At 31.4% G+C, this 20187-nt stretch overlaps 1 protein-coding gene across 2 annotated transcripts; it reads left to right on the top strand.

Moving 5' to 3' along the window:
* The first annotated feature begins 8077 nt into the window (after positions 1-8077).
* LOC132918295 (uncharacterized) lies at positions 8078-20140 on the top strand. 2 transcript variants are annotated; one of them, XR_009660438.1, is made up of 4 exons: positions 8079-8810; positions 19286-19482; positions 19560-19673; positions 19727-20140. XR_009660438.1 is itself a non-coding variant. In XM_060979459.1 (3 exons), the coding sequence occupies exons 1-3, from the start codon at positions 8532-8534 to the stop codon at positions 19585-19587; spliced, it is 504 nt and encodes a 167-aa protein (XP_060835442.1). In that variant the 5' UTR covers positions 8078-8531; the 3' UTR covers positions 19588-20140. The 2 variants fall into 2 exon arrangements, 1 of the variants encoding a protein (XP_060835442.1); XM_060979459.1 differs by having other exon boundaries at positions 8078-8810; positions 19560-20140.
* The last annotated feature ends 47 nt before the right edge of the window (positions 20141-20187 follow it).

The following is a 20187-nucleotide window of genomic DNA, read 5'->3' as shown; positions in this document are numbered from 1 at the left end:
TTAGGAATAAAAAAAACTTATATTAGTCGGGTACTCGGCCGGTTAAAAATGAAAAATGCTATTTATACAATTAATATAATATAAATTATTATATAAAATGGGTCTGGTAATATAGATACTAATATTTTATACTAGTATTTTCGGTCTCACGTATTTTATACATCGCGCGTTCGGGAATAAAATATGCATACGTATATGTCACCCGGCGGGTAGCAAATGGTCCGGTGCAATAAGTATGTATTTATTTTATTTCTAAAAAAGTAAATTAAAGCTCTAAAAGTATAGAAAATCAAACTCACGTAAACGTCGATTTTTTTTGTGAAACTTAGTCGTGTCATATTTAATGTTCAGTAACCACATCGTCGACCCAGGAACACCTTTCCTCGTCAGTCTTTACCGCGATTCAAATTGAAGATATTGAGATATTTCATAAAAATAAGCAGAACAGAACGGCATATGCGTGTAAAATATTATATATATTAAAGTACGGTTTAACGATTTGTACGTCTATTTTTTTACTCCGTTAAAATTATTACAACCGTCAATGGTCTCCGACGAATAGTGAAGATTGATGATTGCCATAGATGATAGATTATAATATATGATAGATCCATATCCATGGATTATTTACTGTATTATTATATTGTAATATTATTATTAGCCAGACATTTAAATTTATTCGGAAGTCTGCCGTTCGAGAGACTCAATTGTGTACTTATACAAATTTTATATGCACGACATGGCGGAAGGCGGGGTAGATTGTATAGATGTTGTTCAGGACATTGAGACTAGATTCATTCAAAGTTTCTGCCATTGGCATCGCATAAATTAGTAATTAGTTGTTGTTATCGATATTTTTCGCCTGTTTTTATTATTGAATGACACCCGTCTTCTCATTATTAATGTGAAAATATTATAATATTATCAATAATCAATATTAATATCGAAAACCATCATAATTATTTTCCAAATAGACAAAAATATTAAATTATACTACAATTTTCTTCAAACTTTTTAATTGCTTTACTACTTTTTTTTATGGTGAGTCGCTGTCTCAAAGACCCCTGACGAGCCGCTACTACAGGTTTTAATGAGTTTATGGCATAAACAGCTTAAAACTAATCTACATAATATTTTGAATACTTCTCTGTTAGTGTTAAATAATAATACACGAATTGGTGTCTTTAAATAATATTTTTGTAATAACTTAAAACAAAATAGAAAACTATGCCTATAATCGTTATTTTTTGTTAAATATTCAAATTTGGTATGTAATAACAGTAGCGTCGAACACGGGTATGAACTGTGGAAAATTTCCCAGAAATATTTATCGGTGGGCGGGTGATAATGAAAAATAGTTTGTTATGCAGTATCTTGTATGTATATAGTTAGAAATAAATATAGTACCATTCGAACGTAACTAACTAAACATTTTTTTAGTAGGTAGGTCTAATACCAGCATTTTCCCTTCATATCATGAATTATAGATCGGCGCCACTGGACTTACGACTAACCTCTGAGACTAGGAGTGCAGAGAATATGAATAAAGTTAAAACTTTTAAGCAATAATTATAATAATAATAATAATATAATAGTAGCTATAGTTATATTGTTATACTAAGTTATATACTACTCCACCCTGAGCCCATTCAGTAATAGGTATTAAATACTTACATGCATTATTATGCGGATCTTGATACATTTAGGGGAGGGTTCAAGCCTCAGATTAATTAATAAAAATAATTATTAACAATTTTCTATTTAGTTAAAAAAACACATTGTTTATGTATAGGTATTGTAAAAACAAAAAAATAAAAATCAGCCAGCGTTTAGTGTATAGGTATAGCAAGTAATTATACTTCAATACAAATGTTAACAAATAAATTAAAATGTATTAATGTATTGTATAATATTGGTATATTACTATTGCAATATTATTACAAATTAATGCTCTGTTTATTAGTTTACCTAAGAATGTTGTATTAAAAACGTTTAGGGATAATTTTTCTATTATTCTACTTGTCGACTACTGTATGAGGAAATATAATTTTGTTATTTTTCATACGTATTATTATTATTTATTAAACTTAATTTATAAGGTGTTTCAAATGCGTCTATAATAATAATAATTGTTTAATTTCACTCCATTTATAAATTTCCTTATCTAGTCGTAATAAAAGCATTGTCTGTCAACTTAGTTATTGACTTAGATACTGTTATCATATTTAATAATAGTGGGACTTGGTCGGTGACTACTGCAGTACTGCAGTCTACCGTATTAATTATTTATCGTTTTGCATATACTTATATGAATCGATATATTTCTGTTTGCTCCATTGCTTTCAATAATTGAGCATTTACGTATAGTCAGTCGCTCTTAAATTTTAAAGAGAGTACTACATTCACATAAGTTGTCTGAGCCTTATAAATGTATTTAACATTACAAAATATTTTACGCTCTAAAGAATCCATTTAATTTCTTTATGCTTAATAGTTAATATTACAGTGAATTTACCCTTTATCAAATTTAAAAATAAGAATGTTATTTAGAGAACCTCATAGGTTTTCTTAATATTTTTATTTTAAAGAAATTGTTGTGAAAATTTTAAAATTAAAAATTGTTTGTGCATTTTAAAATGTTTATAGTTCGTTTTAAAATTTAAATTTAAAAATAATATAAGTTTGTTCTTAACGGTTGCCATTGTTTTTATTACTATTTTTGTGGTTGCCTATACACTCAGTGTGAATAATATTTATATTACTTCATAGTCCTATTCACATATATTTGTAGCATTAAATACAGCCGACCACCCCCCCCTCAAATACGGCCTTGTAGACATACGTCTAATGCCTGATCCGTTATTTTTGTATTTATATATTTAATTAACATATCTAACCTAACCTTTTCTACTACAATACATGCGTAATTGCATGCTTTTATAAAAATGTGTATACATTTCGTTCCTTTCGTTCCGCAAGCAGGTGTCAGTGCCGTAATTTATTTTAATGGTAATTTAGCATCGCCCATTTTTATTCTAGTTTTTCTCGTTGGTGGCGGTAATTCTGAATGACGTGTTATATTTGTTTTTGCACGCGTTCATATAACACTTTAACTTCTATAATATGTATATAAATTCGATTTGCGTTTGCGGAGGCGACGGAGATGTACGCACACAATATACGTATAATCAGTTAGTGTCAGTGTATGTGGTGACTGAGATATAGCACCGGCCGGCATCATCGGAAGTGTAAATTATGGTATTTTTCGATAACGGCGTAAACAGCGTGGAATTATACAAAGACGCAATATGTCGCTGTCGACGATACAGTGTAGTTGACGAACCGACGGCGTACGTAGAATTGTGGTTCTCGGAAGAAGGCGTCGCATAGGACGACTGTAGCGATGCGGGATCGGGGGTACGAAAAAGAGGAAGCACTACGGAGTTTGGCGACAAATCACCAGCGTACGTTCTCCGGCACCCCGTCGTGTGACGAGGTCACGGGTGTCGCACGCTCGGATGTAGACGCGTTGAACCGCTCTGCATGGCGGACAGCTGAACGACACCCGCCTTTTACAACCGCGCGGCCCGACGATGGTCAGCGGTACCGGAATGGACAGCGATGCTGCCTCGACGACACCAATACAGCAGTTATGGCAATCGTTACTGATTTACGATAGCTCGAAAATTTATCGTTACGGAACGATGCGACCGACTGTTTGATGGACACGAAACATCGCATTGCACGTACAAAGGTAACGGACAAGCGGTAGAGAAGTTGGCATGTGGCGATAGAACAACCGGCGAAAAAGCAGGACAACAATGATAAAAATATTAAAAACGTACTGAAGCGTTTAACACCGAGTAGGTTGCCGCGAAGCGGTGGCACACTCGGACGCACGTCAATATAAAAACGGCCCGGTGGTGTATACGACGTTTACGCGTCGCAACTCGAGCAGTCGAGCGGACGCTGACGAACGGCCGAACGCAATCGGGGACGCATAAAAATAATACGGCGACCCATAAAGAAACCGATCCAAATCACAATAGGTATTTTGCGATCGTACAAAAATACAATGTCGCTGTAGGTCAGCGGTACCGGGGTGGACAGCGATGCTGCCTCGACGACACTAATACAGCAGTTATGGCAATCGTTACTGATTTACGACAGCTCGACAATTAATCGTTACGGAACCGCATAGGACCGACTGCTTGATGGAGACGAAACGTCGCATTACGTGTACAAAGGTAACGACAAGCGGTAGAGAACCCTAGACGGATTGCCGAAACCGTTAACGCGCAAAAAAACACGAAATAATCAAGGTTTTTATTCTATGTTATTAGTATATTACGGTCGGCCGCGGCCCCTGTCGTTTTTTACTGTTTTTCACCCAAAAAAACTTTATATACCTATTTTTAAGACGGAAGCGTACTGCTGATGCATCTGAAAACGTTGTAGCGTGCATAAGGGACCGTCGGACTTTCTTTCTATGTCAAAAAAATTTCGAAAATCAAAATATTAAGCACCTAAAAGTACGCTAAAACCACTTTTTTGAAAAAAACTCGTATGTAAGTTTTCGCGGTGAAGGATTTATTTTTCTCTCTCTGAAACTTTACACGTATCATAAGATGGGTTGCCGTAACAGTTTGCATTCAAAAAAACACGAAATAATCAAGATTTTTATTTTATATTTGTTTATGACGGCCGGCCCGACAGCTTCGGCCGCGGGAGCGATGGTTGACGGCGAGCGGAAAGTGCGCGATGTCATGCGCGCGTCAAACGGCGGTGCAAACGACGACTCTTGGACAAGCGACGGAGACCAAAAGCGGCACAGGTCGAGCGAAAAAGATTTGAGCCGGCGGAATCGGCGACCACCGGATGGACGCGACCCGGCCAGCTTCGGTTCGCTTCGCGACGAAAAAGATAGTTATGCTTTCCCGCTCGCCGCTGGCGTGTCCCGTTGTCCGCCGGGTCTGTCAACTGCGGAAGCAGCCGAAGTAACGCACCACCGGACTCTGTGAAACGCACGGTTTCCACGGGTCCGGCGTCGCTAACGTCCGTGTTCCTAGCTCAAAACAATATATCGTCATCACTCGCCAAAAACTCTCCGCCGCCTCCGTCGTGACGAGTCGTCGCCTGCGCCGCCGTCTGATGCATACAAAGTGTACCGCCAGGGCGGGATCATTGCTCACGTCGGTACCGCTAGCCGTTCGTCGTCGTCGACGTCCACCATCGTTCCGCACACGAACCGAAAGCTGCCGGGCGCCCGCCAAACCGTCGTATTGATCGACCGCATCGACGACCGAACTCGCGACGCCCGCGACACCCGCCTGTCAGCGAGCGGCTGGGAAACGTGCTCGAGCAACATACCGCCGCGCACCGCCGTGCTCTGTCTCATATCGCCCCCCCCCCGCTTACTTATTTTGTCAGTGTGCTACTACTTTGTAATGCTGACACCAGAGTCTAAATAAAACAAAACCATATTTATTTTAATATCGAATTACATATTAAGTACCTACTTATGTAACTATATACTACCTCGCCGTCGTTTTTCGACAATAATAGTATCGTGATAAAGCAAACATTATAAATTAAATACTTTTGATGATTGTATTGATACTATGATTTAACCAAATCTAAGTAACGATTTAAAATCATATAAATTGTATTTGCCGTCATCTTTAAGTTTTAAAAAATTCGTTTAAAATGTCGTGCCATGCTTATACTTTATTCTGAATAGTGAATATTAATTATAATAATAATTTTTTTATTATGCGATCGTTATTTCGATATTATACAACACTAAGTTTATAAAATAATATATCCTCATGACTTTTGTATTTTGGTAGTATCCAGACATTGCTTAACTCGCTAATACATTGAGTCATTTGTTTTTCCATTCCTTACTACTACGGTACCCCCCGAGTGCTTTATCTTATTAAATACGTAAACAACAGATAATGAATATTGAAAATTAGATATAAATACAAATAATCTACGGCATAACACAGTGTACGCGGACGGGACAAGGTTAAAAAGAATAAAAAGTATACGGCCTAGTCACCTCGAATTATAATATTCTCTTGAGTCTTGGCCGGTCGGCGATGAAAGAATATCGCGAGCGTTTTTTTTTTTACTGTGCGTAACGATAGTAACGGACGGCTAACAGATGTGGTGTGCGATGTTATTGTGCGCGATGACAGTGGTGATTAATATGCGATTAAAGTGCTGCGGAATCGGCGATCACCGGCGACATAACTCGCCCAAGACGTAAATACGATGCAGAAAGTACATCACCGCACAGGTTCTGATAATGGATAATAATTATCGCCTCGTCGGTTATGTCCACGATTAAAGATATATCTTTAATATAATATTATGTCTGCATCCGGTCGTCGTCGATGTCGCGCATCAACATCGCACCCGGAAATTCTTGATCGGGACAGCTGGTATTTATATTCCAACCAAATCACCCCGCACAGTCTCTGCCAATTATAATATGACACTAACAAAGTCGAACGCGCCTCTACTATTAATCGTTTACCGCTGTTCGCTGTCTGACTCGCCAGCACTACTGTCCGCTGTATTATTCACCAGTGCCGCTAGCCTCACTGTCATGATATTTTATATAATTGGTGATTAAGGATCTGCATGTGTACATAAATTATTATTATTTTCGTTAGTGTTGCGTGGTTAATTACTGGTTATAGTATTGTATTATAATATAATATATATATACAGTAGAATCCGTTTAATTGGGACACATTATGCGGTGGCCTATTTGTCCCCATTATCCGACTGTCCCGATTAACCGAATGACTAATAAACCAATACATTCGTTCGGGACTATGCCAATCTGTTCCTTATAAGCGGTTGTCCCCTTTATGTGCGGTGACCCAAATAAGTGGATTCTACTGTATTTATAGATAATTTGAATACGACAACGAATCTGTATTTAAAATTACTGTTTTGATAATTAAAATATTATATTACATAATGCATCTGCATGTATCATGTATCTACGACAAAATATTATATAATCAGGGTCACCGAGATAACGTGTTGTATGCAAAAGCAAAAATAATCCACTCATAAAGAAGTGGTTCAAATATTTTTTATTTTTTTTATGAACTTTCTGTAATGATCCAACTTCTAAAATATTGCTCATCTATGAAGAATTAGTTCAGTATAGAATCTTTTTTGATTTCGTTTTTGAAATATTCTAAATAATAATTACAGTATTACTATATAAGTGTCTAATAAAAGAATATATTATTATATTACATAAAATATAAACAACGTGGTAACGAATTTATCATACAAAATCATGTATTCATGTCTTACAATTCTTACATGAAAACCTGCACAATATTTAAATTTGTAAGCATAGTATTTCTATTTTGTATTTGTAAATATCAATAAATTCAATATCCGAAAATAAAATACGAAATCGTATGAATTCTATAAAAACTGTTTGATTAGTAAATTTAATACGTTATCAAGTATCAGAACAGTTTTATAACAACAACTAATATATCAGAAAAAAACTACATTTCTATTTCCAATTTTACAAAATACTATCTATACTTTACAATTTAATGAATTGTTTAAGTATATTGTGTCGTAATTGAGTAAGATGAGTGAATCGCTTAGTAGCAGTAGTAATATACCTGGAGGTTTGATTTATACACTCTAAAATCCATGTACGTGGCAAACGTGGCATTTGAATTAAGTTTATCATCTGTTTTCAGTCGTTTGCGGTAGTACGTATAAATATTTATTGCCAAGCTATTGTAATTTTAAATACTAATTAATTTAATAATATGTACTAATAGTTACCAAAATATTGCATAAGAACGTCAAAAACAGCCCTCGGTCCAGTTACAAAAGATGCATAATATTATTTGATAAAAAAAAAACACTGATTTTAGAATAAAAAAAATTGGTTTAATTTTTACTTTGGCTTAAAAGTAATGAAATACATTCCCGGTACTGAATGTTCTAATATATATTATTCATCAACAAGTAATTATTTAAGTATAAAGAATAGAGAATAGAGATTAGAGATCCCAACCTATTTAGACATTAGAGCCAAGTTTCTAATTTAAAATATTAAAATTAAATATTTTAATGTTATTAAAATAATATTATAAATTATAAATATAATAATATATTATTATATTCCACAATTAATAAACAATAGAGAGGTGACTATATGTTATCGGAAATAATTTTTTTTATTAAGTTTATGTAAACACCATGCTATATTTTAATTTATAAGTATTTTATAAATATGTATAGATGTGTAGTATTTGTTTTAAGTAACTGTTGTTTTATTAAATTAATAAATATTTATAACTTTTTATTCGTATTCAATATTTAAAATAAATCTGAATTTGTTTATATTTAAAATTTTAAACATTTTAAACTATACCTATATTTGATTTTAGTCGGGCTTCGGCAGCCCAATCGATAACATGTACGCCGTTCCGTAATGTGTTACATATCTTATCAGTTTATTTTTAATTGCCATGGCTGATGTGGTTTCTCCAATCGTTATAATTAAAAAAAACACCGTTCTCAAATTGAAAATGAAAGCCAATCCAACAAAGAGAGCTCTTTCGTCGTCATCACCAAACTCTCCGGTCCATGAAGACAAAAAGAGCAAATTTTTTGTTTCCCTAAACCGTTTTGAAGTCTTAAGAACGGATGACGAAAAACAAGACATCGCCGACCTTCCCGTCTCATCATCTAGCGGAAAGTTGCCATATCAGAATAACCTCAAACTTTCTAACATCGTCCTAAAAAATGTAAGTGACTTTACTATTCTCAATAAGGATTTAATTCATTTGGTGGGCCCAAAGATCTTCACCTGCAAAGCTAAAAAATCCAGTTTAATCTTACGGATAAATACACGAGCTCAGTTTGCAATCATTAATAAGTCTTATCTGATGGATACCGATTATGATTTTCACTGTTATCTTCCCCGTGCTCTCTAACCGTTTCGCGTTATACTACGTCACCTCTACCACTCTACCACCCAGTGGTGTACACACGGGGGGGGGGGTCACAAGATTTGAACCCCCCCCCACTGACCGTATTTTTTTTTAACTATTTCATATGCGTACAATATAATATTTTTTCCAACAATATCACAATTATTGATTAAGTGATTAAATTAATATAATAAATAAAAATTAAATTAATAATTGATTATCGATTTTACTGATTAAAATATATAGTGGTTAATACTTCACCAGTACTACGATTGTCAACACACATTTTAATTTAATAATTTGGTTTTATTATTGTGTATTGTGAATTAAATAATTTTGTTACACTTTCTATTTTTTTATATTTTGTACCTAACTATTATCAATAAAATTTTTTAATTCTACTAAATAAAGTATTTTCTGCTTTTTAGTATTTTGAAAATCATAATAAACACGAATACCATAGAGCATTTTAGATTAAAGGTGAACATTTTTCAAAACTATTTTTAACTAATAAACCAAGTATAATTGATCTTTTGGATGATGACAGGTAACCTACCTATAATAATATAATAAATATGAAACTTTAATGATCTAATTCTAATATAATTTGATAATATTTAGAATAAAACAGAAAAAGCAAAATAGGTTGATGCTAATACCCATTATTGAATGTGTCATGGTTATGTGGTAGACAAAGGCATGCCTTACTTGGCCATTGAGACTCTGCTCCTAATTTTTTTGAAAGTCAGTATTTTAAGAAGATAATCTTAACTATTAGAAACCTTTTATTAAAATATGATGCTACTAAATATATAATTTTTTTAAATAGTACAACATTTGTAATTATTATGACTACTAGAAATAATACTAGTATAAAAATACTAAGTACTAAAGTACTAATACTACTCATTATTATTATTATTATTTTTTTTTCTTCATTATTCATTCACCTTTTTTTTGCATATAAAAGTTTACCATGTTAGTATGTTACTAATAAGTAATAATATATATAATAAGTATCATATAGTTCATTTTTTACTTTTAAATTTAATACATGTTATAATCAACATAGGTACACGACATATTTATTTTAACAATTAATATTATTATTGTTATAGAATGTAATTATCATTATATATTTTTAAATTTTTATACTATCAATTTTCTTCAATATTCATTCAGTTACTATTTTGTACACTATAATATAAAGTTAGTATCAGTATACGTGACTGATATAGCAACGGCCGACATCTGAAGTGTAAAAGATGGTATTGTGCAGCGTTAACGTAAACAGCGTGGAATTACACAAAGATAATTACAATGTCGCTGTTGACGAACCGACGATGACGTACGTAAAATTGTGGTACTCTGGTGAAGCCTTCACATGTGACTATGCAGGATCGGGAATATGAAAAAGAGGAGGCACTACGGAGTTTCCAAATCACCAGCGTACGTTCTCCGGCACCCCGTCGTGTGACGAGTTCACGGGTGTCGCACGCTCGGATATAGACGCGTTGAACCGCTCTGCATGGCGGACAGCCGAACGACACCCGCCTTTAACAACCGCGCGGCCCGACGGTGGTCAGCGGTACCGGAGTGGACAGCGATGCTGCCTCGATGACACCAATACAGCAGTTATGACAATCGTTACTGATAAACGACAGCTCGACAATTTATCGTTACGGAACGATGCGACCGACTGTTTGATGGACACGAAACATCGCATTGCACGTACAAAGGTAATGGACATGCGGTAGAGAAGTTGACGTGCGGCGATGGAACAACAATGATACAAATATTAATAACGTACTGAAGCGTTTAACACCGAGTAGGTTGCCGCGAAGCGGTGGCACACTCGGACGCACGTCAATATAAAAACGGCCCGGTGGTGTATACGACGTTTACGCGTCGCAACTCGAGCAGTCGAGCGGACGCTGACGAACGGCCGAACGCAATCGGGGACGCATAAAAATAATACGGCGACCTATAAAGAAACCGATCCAAATCACAATAGGTATTTTGCGATCGTACAAAAATACAATGTCGGTGTAGGAGACGACTCACCAAGCTATGTTGTAAAGGTAAAAATAAAAATAGAAATAAATCAAATATCGTGTGTATGGGATTACGGAAACTCACGACCAATAGTCAGTAGCTTTTTGAGTGCTGCAGTGACGATGTCCAATTGCGGTACTGATCGATATCCATATATATATATATAGTGTGATCACGATTTAAGGTACCACGCTAAATATCTCAGGTGGATGACCTTGTATTGAAATAAAAATTTTAGAGGGCCTAGGGGGTACCTAAATACACATTTATTTATGATTTTAAATTTTTTTACACGTTTGGTGTGCGCATGCGCAATACAACTTACATTTTTTTAAATGGAAACACCATTTTTTTTTTACATATTCGGATAGATTATTTTTTTAAACGTTTTTTGTAAAAAAAGTTTTTTCTATTTATAAAATTGACCAAGTTAGAGAAGTCACCATTTCAGTTAATGCATAGTTCGTGTTTAACGAAATTTTCACTTATAACTACTGGAAATAATAAAATAATTGAGGTGGGTGGTATCTTTTTGGGTATCGTTCGGCATATGTCCTAGCAGCTAGGCGTACATTACGTTGGCATTCGCCATAAATTAAAATCAATTCAACTTTTTCAGAGTTTTTAAAAACTTATAGGAACACTTAATAACGCACAAACTTTGATACGGGTCTAGTTAAAGAATAAAAGCAAAGTGATCTTTTCATCAAACTAAATACCTTAATAGTTACATTATCTGATTATCTTATCGTTATTAAAACTATTGAAAAATAAAATAGAATTCCACTATAATAATAGTTAAAATTGTAATTGTATTAAAGCAGTCAACGAAACAAAAATTACCACTTACTAAAGATATCTATCTGGACGACATATGATATTATTAAATTATTATTTGTAAACAGATAAAGTAAATTTAACAATTATTTTATTATTTCCAGTAGTTATAACTTATAAGTGAAAATTTCGTTAAACACGAACTATGCATTAACTGAAATGGTGACTTCTCTAACTTGGGCAATTTTGTAAATAGAAAAAACCTTTTATACAAAAGACGTTAAAAAAATAATCTATCCGAATATGTAAAAAAAATGGTGTTTCCATTTAAAAAAATTTAAGTTGTATTGCGCATGCGCACACCAAACGTATAAAAAAATTTAAAATCATAAATAAATGTGTATTTAGGTACCCCCTAGGCCCTCTAAAATTTTTACTTCAATACAAGGTCATCCACCTGAGATATTTAGCGTGGTACCTTAAATCGTGATCACACTGTATATATATGTATATATATATTATACTCGTATTATTATAAATATCCTGACTGTTACTGTGGCCTCACCGCTCACCGGCCGGTAATTTGATTGGGATTGCCGTTGACCACCGCAAAGCTGACCTGTGAACAATTTTCGCAGCCGTCGTAAAGTGCCACTATCACTGTAATATTTGGTACTGTAGTCGGGCGGCTTAAATAGCAAATATCGTATTTTTATTTCTAGGTTTCTTTATTGAACTAAATTATATAGTGTTATTAGTACCTACATAGTACATAGTTTACTTTGTTGTGTATTTTTTTAATTATTCGAATGCATTCATAATCATATTAGCAAAACACTAAGAAATGTATTTTATTTTTTATAAGGCACATATGTTGTACCCAATTATTACCTACATATCAGTAAAATGACTATTATAAATTATAATATAATGTCTATTATCTTTTTCGCCAGTTCTTTTTAAATATTATATATAATAGGAGTATAGGAAGTCTAAAATAGTATCACATGGATTAGATGACCAGTCTGCGATCCATAAAACATTTATACACCATTTTGTGAGTAATATTTATTTATTTTAGTTGTACTATTATAAACTAAAAATTAGAAAATTAGTCTATAAAGTGTTTTAATTTTAATAGTTCAGCTCTAATAGCTGTCTATCTTATCTAAATATTTACAACAAAATATTATTATATCATAGGACATAGACAGTTATATTTATTATTGATTTATATAGTATATTGTATATCTTTTATTATATAATAATATTTATATAATATTAAGTATAATTCTAGAATTAGGGAAGTGTTGAATTTAAATAATAGTAACCGGAGGATGGGTATTATATTTTATGTAACTGGATTACTTTGTTTTCAAATAACAATTTTTTTTTACACAAATACTTATGAATTTATGATATATGCATTGAAATATGTTAACTATTTATAAAATATAACGAGTATTTGATTCATAAAAATATAATAAAATATTTGTTAAGTTTTCAAGTATTTTGTAACAAATACCAAGGTATAAATTATAAATTATAATTATTTTTATACTTTATTATTACTTTATTTATAAAGTAATTATAAGTTATTTTATTTTTACATTTTTAGTTTTTACAGTTTGTTTATAATGTTATTATTTAAGAAAATTAAACGAATTGACAATAAATATTAAATGGCAACATTTCACACATAATCGTACGTAATCGTGTTGTTGGTCTTTTCTTTTCATAATTAATAACGAAAGTCGTGGTTCTCAAAAATAAATCGTTAAACATAAAATTTCGTTAAATGGAAGTTTTATTGTATAATTTAATGAGCATTATTTTTTTATATTGTACCTACCTACATAAAAATTGTGCATTTTATAAGACATTTTCACAGACTTCTATATAATACTAGATAAGGTAAGCCATTGCAAACTATGAAGCCAGCTGATTAAACGACATGTTTTCATGTTGTCAAAACATTACCTTCATTATACAGAATTTATTAGAAATAAGTTTGAATAACAGTTTTAAATGGTAAAATAAAATAATAATTCTATAAAAATTCATGAAAAATAATTAGTATTTTTAAAAAGAAACAGTTATAAATTATTAAACATCAAAACATAAAATAATAGGTATACTAAATATACTTGTATATTTTATTTTAAATAATATAATAATACAAATGGAATTGTTTTGTTGATTTACAAATTTTAATTTATAAATCATTAATTTAAAAAAATATGTACTACTTAAAATATATAAAATATATCTATTACCTTGGTATATATATATTGTGACTTAAATTAAAATAAAAGATAATATTATTGATTATTAAATAAAATTAACTTTGTTAACACACGACGTTTATACTAACAACCATGACATTTTTTGTCTTATAGTAACATATTATAATGCAAATTAATTTTTAAGTATTCTTTACATATTAGTATATTACATATAAATATATAATTGACACCAAATCTAATTTATGGCTATCGAATAAACTTTCTTCAGAACATCTAAAATGTTTAATAATAATTAAAAACATAATTATTTTAGATGTTAAAAGCGAGGTAATTAAATAAAATTTCTTGTAAAATCAATAAGTAAACAAACCGAACTATTTTATAAGTACCTAACCTAACCCTAGCATCTTAATATTTAATTAATCTTCCTCTATTTTTTTATTTTTTTACATCTAATCGAATTGAATACTTATATTTATGATTATAATAGTCAAGCCATGAGCCCGAGTCCCGCGTAAGAGATAGGTCATTGTTATTTGTTGATTAATTACCACTCATTATATCATTGTGTATTGTCGTTGCCAGTCTTTACCGCTCTATTACATAATGTTATACTTTAAATTACCTTTTTTCTTGTTCAGCTGATTAGCGTTGTTATAATATTTGAGATATACGAATTGCACTTTTTATCTAAATAAAATGGTCGAATTGCACTTGGGTATAAAAAATATGTATAATGATAGAACTGCAATCGGGTTAAAAGCAGATGTGCAAAAAAAGAATATTAATTTTAACTTAATTGTAAAACACTTTTATTTTCCCTTCCGCTTAAAATAAAATCATTATTGACATACTAATTATTATTTTTTATACTTTTTAATTTTCTATAATATAATGTATGTTACAAGTATATATTATTTAATAAAATTATAAGAAACTGTGTTACTCCTTGAGTCTTGCTTTAGTGCAATCGAACTAAAATTAGTGCAAATCGACCTTACCCGTTAAGTATATTATCATATTATTGTAAATTGTTATCATCATTTAGCTTTAAATAATTTCCAGTATTCATTTATCATTATCAATACATCGCATCACGACTACTTATTATTATTTTGATTTATTACTGTCGGAATTGTTTACCTATCCCGCTATTCTCAATACATTTTTTTTATTTTGGTATAGTGTTTATAATATTTTCTATACTCCATATTCTCCTTCCATTCCGTGTCTCATAAAAACTATATGAATTACAGTCCACTATCACCGCACAGCTAGTGCTAGAACTGTTTCAAGACGAGCAGTAAACGCTAGCCACAATCTATCGGCCGTCAGCGGACAATATTACCTAGTGATATAAATTATTACGCCGTCGACCCACTACAGTTCGTCACACCGGGTTGCCCCTCACACAAATCTGTTGTATCGATATTTATAGATAAAATTAAAATAAATTAAATATAATGTTATTATATTATTATTATTATTATTATTATTATTATTTGTATTTTGTTTTTAATTAAATGTGTACGAATAATAAATTTAAAAATGTTAAGACACGTACACGTATAATTTATCACATGTCTTATAAGCACCTGGTACCAAATTCGGTATAGAAAAACTGTCCGAACCGTCACTGATTTCAACCACGATGTGACCTATAATTCAGTTATATACGGTGGATGTAAACATACACCGTCGCGGGAGGAACAGGATCCGGACGGTAATCGGTATACATCGACGAGACAGATCATCGAGCCAATAGTCAATAATATATGTCCGAACTGGATAACGACGCGTAGAACAGCACATTCGTTGTCGCTGCAGTTCCAATCGCCGGCTGTATTCCGGATGGTTTGGTATTTCCGGCGCGAATGCTTGGTTTCCGCTCTGAAGCCGGCTGGTCGACTACGGAGAAGCGGATAGATCTTTGACGACGGAACGCCACACAGCCGTTACGATGAGAACAGTGACGAGGCTTCCTCGGCAGTGGTCGTGGCTGTTGTTGTCGCAGTGTTCCAACTCGTTGAGCTCGAGATGAGTTTGTTCGTGAATATTTGCGACAGTTCCCGTTGAAGCTCACATTGTATATATGTCATCCATCCACGTGATCACCGCCGTCTGTCCTCGTTCGATATAGTGTCACTCGTCAGTAGACGATGCGACAGTAAACGCTCGAGTCCAGCGCCGTCACCACCTTTCGTCCTTGTCCAATATATATGGAACGTTTGCCTAGACAACAGCAATTTCGTGTGTTATTATAGTATATAATAATTGTAGAATATAATAATCATAATGGTTTTAATTAGACTGTCATGATAATATTTTATGTAACGTCTATTTTAGATTTTTTTATGATTGTTTAAGTACCCGGTAAGATTTTTTTACATATTTTTAATATATTCAATATTTAACCTACAAATCGAATTGGGCACTGTATACAGTGCTACACTTTTTAATACCTATGCATATTTTTCTCATTGGTTTCAAACTTTCAAATTGTTTTCCGGTGTATTCTTACAAGTAGTGTTCTCTTCGATAGTTCGAACTACTAACTATTGAACCTATTTCACAGCCACTTTTTTTTAAATATCTCTTGCAATAAGCTTCGAAAATATTTAAACGATTTTAAAAGTCGTTAATTTTATACGATTGATTTATATACTCAAAAATAAAAATAAAACAGTAATTAATTGTGTAAATATGATTTTCAATTTATTGATATTTTAATAACAAACTAAGGTATATATAATTGATACAAATAAAAAAAAATCAATTATATTAAAAAAAGCTTGCCTAAAAGGCTAATAACATTATATAAAATTTGATTGATATAATCTTTGAGTGGCGAGCAAGTGTGTCCTGTGGGTCGACTATGGAGTAATAAAATAGTGGGGCCCGGCCGCTAGACGTAACGAATGAACCCGACCATTTGAGGCTCCGCTAGAAGTTAGTAACCATGATAAAATATATTTATCTATTATATCATGTTAGGTAGTAACGTTTTTTCACGGTTATCGTGGTGTATATATTATTTTGTATTAGTGATCCACAAAATATTGTGACAAATCAAAAAAAACTACAAAACTATTGTTATTTGTTTTATAATTTTATGAAATGATCTACACAAATAGTGTGTTTAAAAAAATTCATGGGATGCATTTGCATACCCCTTGCATCCCACAAATGACGCCACTGCTTCCACGTAGATGCGAAACTCCTTCTACGGGTACTCGCCAGAACAAGCACAAAGAAACATAAACACAATACAACAAGAAGTATTTTAATTTCGAAAAATTACCAACAATTTTGAATTTCTTAACCTAATATGTATATGACGTAGATAATTTTGTGACTATGCATTTATTTTTTATCTTTTTATTTAAAAATGCATATAAGATATAAATATATAATATATAATACAACCGTCGAGTATGATGTATAAATGATATAATAATTCAAGTTTTTTTTACTTACATGTTCAAACAATTGCATGTTATACCTTATATTACACTTAATACATTTCAAGTTTAAAAATCTAATAAAAATTATCATTAAATAATTAATAATAATAAATAATAATCATTTAATAATCATCTAATCTAATTATTTACTTTACCTCATTTTATTATTGACACCTGTAAAACAGTAGAATAAACAATCACGTGCAAAATGAATTATATAACTTATTTATTGGTCACGATAATTCAATAATAATTAACCAACTTGGATATTATTTTAATTTTAAATTTAAAAATATTTTCTTATAGCTTCACTCAAAACAGTCAAAACTCAAGACCCTTAACGTTTTAATATTTTGTGCTAAATTGTAATCATAAAATAATAAATTCATTGCAAATGTTCATAATAATTATATACCTGCAGGCTGCAGACGTACGTGCAACATTATTATTAATCTTTTCTAGATAGGCTTTTTTTTTAGAAAGAGTTATGTTCAGTCATTCAATATTATAATGTGTGCTTATAACTGAATTATTTTAATTACATTTTTTTTATAGCATTAAATAAAAGTAATTATCTAAAATTTACATTTAGTTAAATTAAAAACATTTTATTTAATTAAAAATATTATTAAATAGATACCTACTGTAATTATTTAAAATAATATTCATAGTATAGTATAGTGCTATCTAGCGGTCGAATAGAGCATTGTCCGATGTCCGTTATTGTTAAATTTAGAACTAATGTCATTTAATCTACCACGTGATAGTTCCAGTAGAACGTAAAGTATATATACTATTAGTCGACTACTATTCGTCGTGGGGGCCTGACGGGTTGTGTAAGGAAGCGGTACCGCGATGAAAAATAGAAAGAGAGACGCCATGTGTTGGGTCCCCTGCCTAGGCAGCGAGTAAATTCTGAGACACAACCAACAAGAGCCCCCCGTATATTTTTTCGAAGTTATACAAATTTTTTATTTTAAAAGCTTTTAAAAAATAATTTTATTTGTTTTTCAAAATATATTAAAAATTAAATTAACTATCTTGTAAGATTAAACTTTTATTTAATTATTATTAATAATAAATTACTTAAATATAGGTCTTATATCGAATTTTCAATCATTTTAGCTCATAAATATAATATATAATATATATCATAATATTATGTAATATAATAATAATAATTTATTTATTGTAACCAAACATACATACATACATATACATTATACAATAAAATATAAATTTACTAAACCCCTATTAGCCATAAATAAAAAAATATCAACATAGGTACCTATAAATAAAAACTAAACAGGAATGTCTCTTTGTTGTAAGTATAGAACTATAGAAGATGTCGTGTGTAACTCGTAAATCACTATTGAATAGATTCATATGCGCAATTTGACGGGACTTATTATCTTAGTACTCCTAATTTTGACATTAAGACCCCCAAATTATTTCTAGATAAAATTCTTCTCTACAAATATCATAATAGGTATTTTTATTGTAAATTCCGACATATTATTTTAACTATTGCGCCCTACTAATTTTGGATACTGAGTCGTTTGAGAGATTGTGTTCATACAATGAATAACTCATTCCAAAATTATGATATTTACATTGCTACAGCTAAATTGAAAAAATTTTTTTACAATGAGTTCTGTGATGTTTTTGTGGTATAAATCATTTTAGCATATTTAATCCAATTATGTTATGACTAATAAATTAATTTACGAAATTATAATTTTTTTAGGAAACATGTAAATCTACGTTTGAACACGGCACTGATGAAGAAATTACAACAACTTGCAAGGTGTTATTATATGTTCTGGATACATCTCTTAGACTCATGAGCCCAGTTATGCTATTTTTATCAGAAACCCTTTACTGTGCCTTACCTGGAAAAATAAAACACAAATCGCATATATTAAGTTTCCTGAGTCAATTGAAGTATATCTATTATATATTTATATAATATTGTATACTATGTAACGCATCCGTACTTAATAAGTATATTTATTTTTTAGTATATGTAATGGCGTAATAAACAGTTAGATGCTGATATAAGAATAGTGAAGATATAATTACAGCAATACGTAGAATTCTATCAATAAATAATTTTAACAAAAACCAATCTGAAAGTATTATCAATTAATATTTAATTTTTAATTTAAAATTATATGATACATTTTAGTTTTAGTTATACTACATTCAAAATGCCATAAATTATTACATAAGTGTGAAGATATTATTCAACATTTATCAGGATCTACAACATTATGTTTCTTAGAAGAGAACTCTAATTTAAAGTTGCATTCTATTTCTGATATAGTTGGTGATCATACTGAAATTCATCTTCTTTAAAAGGTATTATATGAGCACTTGAAATAATAATTAGGTCTATGCTTCGCTCAGAAATGTTTTTCGTCAGTCGTGGATCAAGAGTAGGGCTAAAGGGCCTTTCCCCTTTGGAATAATTCTTATATAATTATGTACCTATTATGCATATGTATTTATTTAAACAATTAATTGTTCATTTCATACTGTTCATAGTGTTCATAAAGTCCATCGATTAGTTTAAATACAAATAAATTTAATATCGTTATTATACCAGCTTATCTATAATCTATTATGTGCTACATTGCAGATTTTTCA

Source organism: Rhopalosiphum padi, chromosome 1 (genome assembly GCF_020882245.1).
Source record: "Rhopalosiphum padi isolate XX-2018 chromosome 1, ASM2088224v1, whole genome shotgun sequence".
NCBI classification, from domain to species: domain Eukaryota; kingdom Metazoa; phylum Arthropoda; class Insecta; order Hemiptera; family Aphididae; genus Rhopalosiphum; species Rhopalosiphum padi.
The sequence above is the reverse complement of the archived record's forward strand: the minus strand, read 5'-3'. Positions and strand labels throughout refer to the sequence as shown.